This window comes from Phascolarctos cinereus, unplaced genomic scaffold (genome assembly GCF_003287225.1).
Source record: "Phascolarctos cinereus isolate Bilbo 61053 unplaced genomic scaffold, phaCin_HiC Scaffold_9;HRSCAF=440, whole genome shotgun sequence".
In the NCBI taxonomy this organism is placed as follows: Eukaryota; Metazoa; Chordata; class Mammalia; order Diprotodontia; family Phascolarctidae; genus Phascolarctos; species Phascolarctos cinereus.
The window spans coordinates 198,720,957-198,729,186 of record NW_027556402.1 but is presented as its reverse complement, the minus strand read 5'-3'; the positions used below and the strand labels follow the sequence as shown (position 1 = coordinate 198,729,186).

The 8,230-nt window shown below is 45.8% G+C and overlaps 1 protein-coding gene across 1 annotated transcript in view; it reads right to left on the bottom strand.

Moving 5' to 3' along the window:
- Positions 1–1,424: 1,424 nt before the first annotated feature.
- Positions 1,425–8,230, bottom strand: part of NELFA (negative elongation factor complex member A) — a 38,790-nt gene continuing 31,984 nt past the window's right edge. Inside the window, 3 exon segments of the mRNA XM_020992226.2 lie at positions 1,425–4,476; positions 4,478–4,529; positions 5,383–5,482. Coding sequence (XP_020847885.1) covers positions 4,347–4,476; positions 4,478–4,529; positions 5,383–5,482 — 282 coding nt within the window. The 3' untranslated portion in view covers positions 1,425–4,346.

Sequence of the window (8,230 nt, the reverse complement as noted above, 5' to 3'; positions counted from 1 at the left end):
AGGGCTGTCAGATGTGATGTAGAGATTCTCATGCAGATACGGTTGGACTAGATGACCCAGGGCCCTTCCAACTCAGACTACAGGATGACAGGATTCTATAGTGAACTGCACACATGTGGTAAGTCCCATGTGCCACGTACTTCCACGAGGCAGCTGGCTCGCAAAGACTAGCTTATCTACATGTCTGGCCTTGGTACTTTTTTTTTAAATACTTTACTGATACTTTTAAATTCTTTTGCATTATTGTCATTCCTCATTAACCCCCCTTCCCCAAAAGCCCTCCTTTGTGAACAAAGAGCAGCATTTACACCAAACAAGCCAATACCTTGACTACGAGAGGGATGCAGTCAGGACCTGGCTCTTTCTGTTTTGGCATCTGTATTCCCAGCACTCGGCACATGGCAGGTGCTTACCAAATCAGCTACAGACTTATGTATTTTATTGATTAAAAAGTACAGTTGATTTATCACCAATAGTCTTTTTTAAAAATTTAAACATTGTTTTTTTAGGATTCCCAATTCTGTGATATTTTTGGCCAGCTATTTTATTGGTCACTCTTCATTTTAGAAATGAACTCCGGTGTTCTTGCCTCTGAAGCCACCTCTATCTGCTACATCATGCTACTTGCTTACATTGTTAATATAATCTCTTCTCCCTATGAATTGTAATCTGACCACTCACCTAACCTCTAGGCCTTACTTTCCTGGTCTGTCAAATGGAGTTGGTTTATATCAGAGGAGCCAAATTTGCAGCCCCCACTGGGAAATGTTTAACAAAATAAAACACAAACCAATACAGATAAGGTTAACTTGTGGTTTTCTAAGTCTAGATGCAGCCCAGCAGGGCAGGGATCCCTTTCTATTTGAGTTCGACACTACTGGCTCAGAGAACGTTTAATGCCCCTACAGAGCACATACGCCAGAGCTGGTAGGACCGCAAAGGTCATCTAGATCACCCAAAGGCAGGAAGCTGCCCAGTGCAAGAGCTCTAGATCTGGAGGCAGAAAACTGAGGTGTGAATGTGGGCTTGGCATCTCACCTGGATGACCTCAGTACCTGTGGTTATGAGAGCTGAGGAAGAAATACATCCTCAAAATACATAAATCCTCTTCCTTTAGGAGAAATTCCTGAAATTAGTTCACCACCTGTTTTTTCCTAAGCCCATGGTGAGGCCACTGAAACTAAGCCTGGTAGTCTTTCCAGAAAGTGAGGATTCACAGGCATTCAAGGCACTGACTCAAGAATACAGCAACTCTTCTTTCACAAAGATGCTGCCTACCCATCAGACCCTTTCCCCTTACCCGGCCCTCCCCAAACACCCTCAGTGCAAGCATTTTTGAGATCACAGCTTGGTCAACTGCCCCACAACCGAGTAAACCAGAGAACTGTTGAAAACAACCTCTGGATGCTCACAACTTTACACAGTTTCTTTAGAAAATCTAAACTTTTATTATACAGACTGTTTTACACTGAAAATACGTACCCAGAGACAGAGGATCTATAATATTTTTACAACTGTACAAAAACCAAGAAATAGAAAACATAAGGGGCTCTGCTGGAGATGAAACATTTACAAAATGACTTTTTCTTTTTCTTTTAAATAATCAAAGGCACCAGATTCATGGGATAGGGGCAGTCTGGCTGGCTGATGTTGTAACTCTTACCAGTCAAATCCTGCTGTGAAAATGTTTCTCAGCCTTGAAGGCTACAAAGCTGGGTGGAGCCAGATATCTGGTCCAGCCACAGAAGCCGTCTGTATTTCACAGGATTCAGGCTGAGGAATCGTTCATTGTTCAGGGGAGCGGATGGAAAAGGTATTTTCTGATCTCTGGCTCCAGGAAAAGTGCTGCCGTCTGGCTCTCAGGACCCTGCCATGCTGCTGAGGGCCTGGCAGCAGCACAGCAAAGCAAACACCAATTTCAGAGGGGGAGAGCATTTCCTCATGAAACAGCAAAATGCTCCCGTTCCCTAGAGAATCAAATGCAGGAAACACATCTTGCTTTCTTCTGAATTGTCTGACGCTATGATGGCCCCTTGACGCAACATGGACTGACCCACCCAAGGGATGGAGGATCTTCTGTGTTTAGCAACTTCCTAAGATAATTATTCAAAAACAGGTGAACTACTGTTGGCTTTTTGCTTCATTAAAGCCTACCAAAACTGAACTAACCCCTTTCCCCCCAAATCAGTAGCTGGACTGAGAAAGTTAAAGAAATAACTTGTTTTGCTAAGGGGCAGCAGTAACAGGCCTTTGTGCTGAAACTGTGGAAGGCGGCACACTCCTGTCTACTCTTTAAATCTGACGACGTATTTCGGTATCTACTGAAATACAAGAAAGTATTAACACATACACGCAGGAAACTCAGAAGTGGGAGCCCCTCTCCAGAGGGCTGCAGCCACTCCTCCCCTTGCCTCTATGCTCCTCCAGTGACTGACTCTGGCCCCAGCACCCCACAGGAATCATCACTTCTACTTCCCGCCCACCAGAGAGCCCATGGATACCACCTCAGCTCTGGAGGATGGAGTGGCCGTGTCTGGTCACCGTCACCCTCAGGCTGGTCTGAGCCCACATCACGGGAGGGGAAGAACTCTCCCAACTGCAAAGGCCGCAAGTCTCCAACACCACTCTGTGTTCTATGCTTGCAGCCAGGTCCTGCAGTTCAAAGCAGTTAACTTTCTACTCACACACAGATACATCTCAATAGAAAAATAACTCAGTTAACAATTACCAGGATTTCTGTTTAAAAAAATTTAAGTTGGATAAAAGGCCAACAGGAATATCAGTCACTAAAATTAAGAAAACTCTCTAACTTATTTTTTTTTGGTTAAATTTAGCTTTGCAAAATGTAACATTAAATCCCAAAACAAAACATCTAAAAAAGAACACCCCAAGTCTTCTCTTCCCCTCCCCCCCAGGAATAACTAAAACCAACCCTACCATTCATTCCAGAGGACTTACTCTGAAAACTAACGCAGGCGGTACCTGCACACCACATGGTCAGGAGTGGTCAGATAACACAGAGTGGCTCTGAAATGACCCTCCAGCAAACACCAACCATAGGAACCCCCCCCGTGGGGCCCAATCCTTGTGCCGCTGCTACCAGCTGACACTACACATGTAAACATTTATCTTCAGAGTAACAATCTGGCTTTGCACCTCTGAATTATTGCTCCAACCCCATCCCCTACCCCAAACCAAAGGTCTTGATTGTTTCAGACTTGAACCAAAAAGGAAAAGCTAGAATCAGTTTAGATCAACATGTTGCCTCTCCTGATGATGTGACTGAAGAAGCCAGAAGTGAGGGCCATGCCCACTGTACACACACAAACAGGTTTAAAGACCTCAAATAGTTCTTAAGGCTCTACCCAACAAGTAAGAGGGGCTTAAATGGCCAGAGATCTGCTCCCATGCTCCCCTGGGGTCCCAGCACTAAGACCATTCACATGGCCTGTGAACAGATAAAAATAAACCTAGCCTTAAGTCTCTGCAACCAGGGCAGAAGCCCCAGCTTTTCGTATGCATTCTCATAGCTGTTCTCACCTCTTTCCTACGCCCCCAGGAAGAAGGAAGCCATCACACTGTGAGCATGCCCGCCCTTGGATAAGTCTGAGGACCAGCATGACAACCCATCTCACCTCACACCATGGCCTACTCAAAATTATGCGACCTTTCTCGATGCTGCGGCCCTTGGAAGCCCGGGGGCAGATGCCACCGATGTCCAGCCAGACTGCCAGCAAGGCAAAGGGCCAATCAGATAGTTTGCAAGCAATGTGAGAGTGTTAGTTTTGGCAATACTTGACGTCCCAATACTAAGGGGTAAATGGGGTGCTCATCTAGGCTAAAGAGAGATTAATGCTTCTGGGAGTCCTTATTTTATAGTGCACTGACATGAATGCATTCAGACTGCACAGGATCGCCCAACTCGCCTCACATGCCATTTTTTTTTCCTAGCAAAATGAGCTAAAGCACAAGGTCGTACAAATCTGCAGGGAATTTATCATCTTAGCTTAAGAGAAAATTTGAAAGCAATCTCATAAATCATCTTTCCTCCCCAGGTTTGGAATGGAGCTTTGCTCATCCAGAGAGGAAGTTCTTGGAGGAAGGACTAGGACGTGGCACACGCAGTCCACCTTTTTCATTTTAGAAACCCTACCAATCTACCAGGCCTCAGTCTGTGCAGCTGTCACTCAGAGCACACTCCCAAGGTGGGGCTGGGTAAAAGTTAGCCTGGAAGGGAACAAGAAACAGAGTGTGGATGTCCTTGGGTCAAGGGCCATCTCTGCCATCTCTTCAGCAGAGGCGGCTGCCCATTCTGGCTCGGTCCCCGCAGTCTCGTCCTGGGTCCTCTAGGAAACATTTGTTATGGGCTTATACTTCTTGAGCCTGGTCCACTGGCCAGTGGCATAGTTCATTTCAAAGACTGTGTCAACTAACATGGTGGTGCTTCCCGTGCCGTCAGCTTTGTCAAGAACTTCTGTGCTCACTGAGCTTGATCTGAATGATGTCACCCTGCTCTTGGCAAGGGTTCTCTGTGCAGACAAAACACCAGAAAAAAGAGAATCAAGCAAGAAAGGAAAATAAAGATTTAGAATGTGTGCTGCAAACTGGAATCCATCTAGTTCATTTCTCAAAAAACAGTAAGATATAGGCCATTTCCTACCCCTTTAGGAATACACTGACAGACAAAACAGACAGTGTTTTTAAGGAACTAAACCATCATGATACAATTTTCCTGCATAATGAAGCACCAGCCCAGATTACTAAGATGATTTACGCAGCTCTATGAGGTCCGTTCACTCAGCCCTCCCTGTGAGGCAGGGCTAGGAGGGAGGGAGCACAAGCTGTGACACAGCTTCAAGTGCAGCAGGCCCAAGGGCAGGACTTGGCTAGTGAAAGCCGCAGAGACTCCACACCAGGAATGCAGCCATTTAGCCACAGTATTCGTGAGGTCAGGCTCCTAGGATGTGCTCAGGCTCTGATCTACGCTTGGGGGGGAGGGGAGAGGGGAGAATCTTCCCCAGTGAAACCACAGATTCCTGAAGTCCTACAGTCCTTTCTGCTCTATTACCCTACCTGGGGTTAGGGGTTAGACAAGGTATCAAATGGACCAGCCAACCTGGCGGAGGTTGGATGTGTTCAGTCCAAAGGTGGGGGATACACACAAGCATAAATCAAATGAAAATCTACTTCATAGACAAACGGCCCAGAAAAACCCTTCAGAGGTAGGCAGGGAGCAAAACTTGGAACTCAAAATCTTATAAAAATGAATGATGAAACCATCTTTATGTATAACTGGAAAAAATAAAATACTATTTATGCAACAAAAACAAAAACCCGAAACTAAAAACTCCTTCAAGTTTAGCAGAGAGAATGTCTCCTCACCCCTGGATCCTGCCATGAAGCCCAGGATGAGCGCCTTCTCGGGCCTGGTCACTTTGTTTGCAGTCTTGAACATTTCTTGTGCAGCACACATTTGCTCCCTCTAAACACAAGAGAATAAATACAGACAGTTAAGGAAAGAGGATCACATTTTACCAGATCTGAAAACTGTCTCTGGTTCAAAGTCTAACTGAAGTTCTTCCACAAGCCCTGGGGCACAGGCAGCCACATTATGGTGAACAGTCCTGGTGGACGAAGGAGCCTGGCCTCTCAAGAGTCTGGGTGTGAGCTCTGGCACATCTCCTAGGCCAAAGAAGCTTCAAGGCCAGGCATGTCAACTAAAAGGGCAGCTGCCCTCCCTGGCCCATCTAAGAGGAGGGCACAGAGGCTCTGCCCCACAAATGGCCCCATGATAACTCACCACAGTATACTTTCCTCGAGAGCATCAGTGGAAAGAGGACCCACCTTAGGAAGTCACAGATCTCACAAAGTTACTGAAGTCAACCTCAAAGCCCAGCCAAGGACTAAATTTATTTGCACATATGCCACTAGTCTTTCTCGAAGTGACAAAGTGAACTTTCTGGGCTTGGTGGACCTCTCTCTCTCTCTCTCTCTCTCCTGTTCTAATTCTTTTCCTCCCTCCAGAACATTTCAAAACTGCCAGAGTATCTCTTCACTGCTGCAGGTCCAAGTCCTAACACCACAGGAACACAGATTTAGTGCTGGAAGAGACTTTGGGGCCATTTTAGGCCTCATTTTAAAGATGAGGAACTCGAGGTTTAGAGAATCTAAGTTATTTAACTCCGGTACTACAGGTAGGAGGATGAGGAAGCTGGGACTTGGTTCCAAGTTCTCTGAATCCACATCTAGCATTCCTTCCCCATGAAGTCATGTCATCATTAGTTGAGCCATCTCTCTTCCCTAACATGCACTTCCCCCAAAACTGCCCCACCCCAGCTAACAAGTTGCCTAAAAGACCCCCAAGTAAAGAGGAAATTCATCACCACTGACTGTCATGGGCTATGTGGCTGACCACAGTGTGATGGTACAGCCACAAAAGGGAACATGATGTCATGCAAAAGGAAGAGCCCAGAAGAAAGAAGAGGATGGGCCCTTTATCCTCTACTGTGGTCAGACTATATCTGCAGTGCTCTGTGCAGTTCTAAGAGTCATATTTTAGGAGAAAAACTGGCAAAGTGGGAGGGAGGAGGCAGATGGGAGACCATGCCAGATGAAAGCCATGTGGAGAAGGGATGCATTCTGTCCTCTGGTATCTGAAGGGCTATCATGGGGCAGACATTTTAGACTTATTCTCTTAGTCTCAGAGAGTAGAACTGGCAGACTGTGGAGGTTGGAAAGGTAATTTGGGTTTGATGTAAGGAAAAACTTCTCAACAAGAAGAGCTGTTCAAAAGTGGAATTAGGCGCCTTGGATAGCTGGGAGCTCTCTATCACTGGAGGGCAGGATGGACACTTGGTCAGAGATTTTACTGAATATATCTTTATTCATGTATATATTGGACTAAACATCCTGAGGCCTCCTCCTTCTGTAAGTGAGACCCACATATGGATTTCACATTCTTTGGGACTTGACCACATGCAGAAGGCTCAAACCCTGGCTTCCCTCTAAAAGAGACCTTCAATAAATATTAGGTAGTAGCAGAATTTGTATCTAGAGATACAGGCAGCATATTAGGGACCTAGATAGGATCTAAAAAACCAAAGCAAACATGCTTTAATGTTTACTACCAATCCTAGGTCAGGGATGTGTGTCTCCCCATCAGAGACAGCAGTTTGGGCCTGCTGGAAAGGTGCTGCAGTACTAGTCCATTTTGTTACAACAGCAGGCTGAATTAGTCACCTCCAAACTAATTTATTCAATAACTCAGACACAAACTTAAAACCTTTGACATATAAGAGACAGGAAATAAGAGCTGAAGGAGATTATGGAGATCACCTTCTCCAGTCTCCTTCCTAAGGTTCAAGAACCTCTCATTTTACAGATGAAAAATAACGTGCTCAGAGGGAAGAGAAAGGGAGGCTGGCGACTTTGCACAGCCCTCCCTCACTTAAATCCAACTCACATGCCCTTCACCTTCCTGATGTCATGGTCCTCAATGAGAACGAAGGACAAATCACAACCTGTGAGTATTCCCAGCTGCCCCACTGGGGACCCAGTTCCAGTTGGGCAACTCAGCTCCTCTCCTCTCCTCTCTCCACATGAGGCATCATGCCCTTATCTGAGGGTGCTCTGCTCAAAGGAAGGTAGATTTTGATGGCTGAAACCTACTCTGATATCTTGGGGTTTACTGGCTAAATTTCTTTCTTAAAGACCATGCCTCAAACCCAATTCACTCCGGCTCTCATTGACTGGCCAACAACAGGTCCCTACCCAAGCACCGATTAATGGTTATTTTTTGGGTCCAGATGGCTCAGAGTGAATGTAAATATTAATTGTTTCTCTTTTGGCCAGAAGAGACCCTGAGGGTCTTCCCATCCCAGTTTGATGACTATTTTTTTAAATTAAAGAGACCATCCCTTGGGTCATTTCTAAAACAGCCCTAATCACCAAATGGGAGTTGCCCCAGTCAAAGTGGGAACTTGAAAGAAAAGACCTTAGCTTAAAATGGCCAAGGTCTCCCACTGCATCCTGGGTCATCTCCAGTTATCCTAATCTATATCTGGCCACTGGACCCACATGGCTATGGGAGGAGAAAGTGAGGCTGGTGACTTTGCCCAGCCCTCCCTCACCTAAATCCAATTCACTTGCAAGTCATGGCATCACCTTCCTGAGGTCATGGTCCTCTTCAAGAACAAAGGACAAACCACAACCACAACGTGCTCAGAAAGAT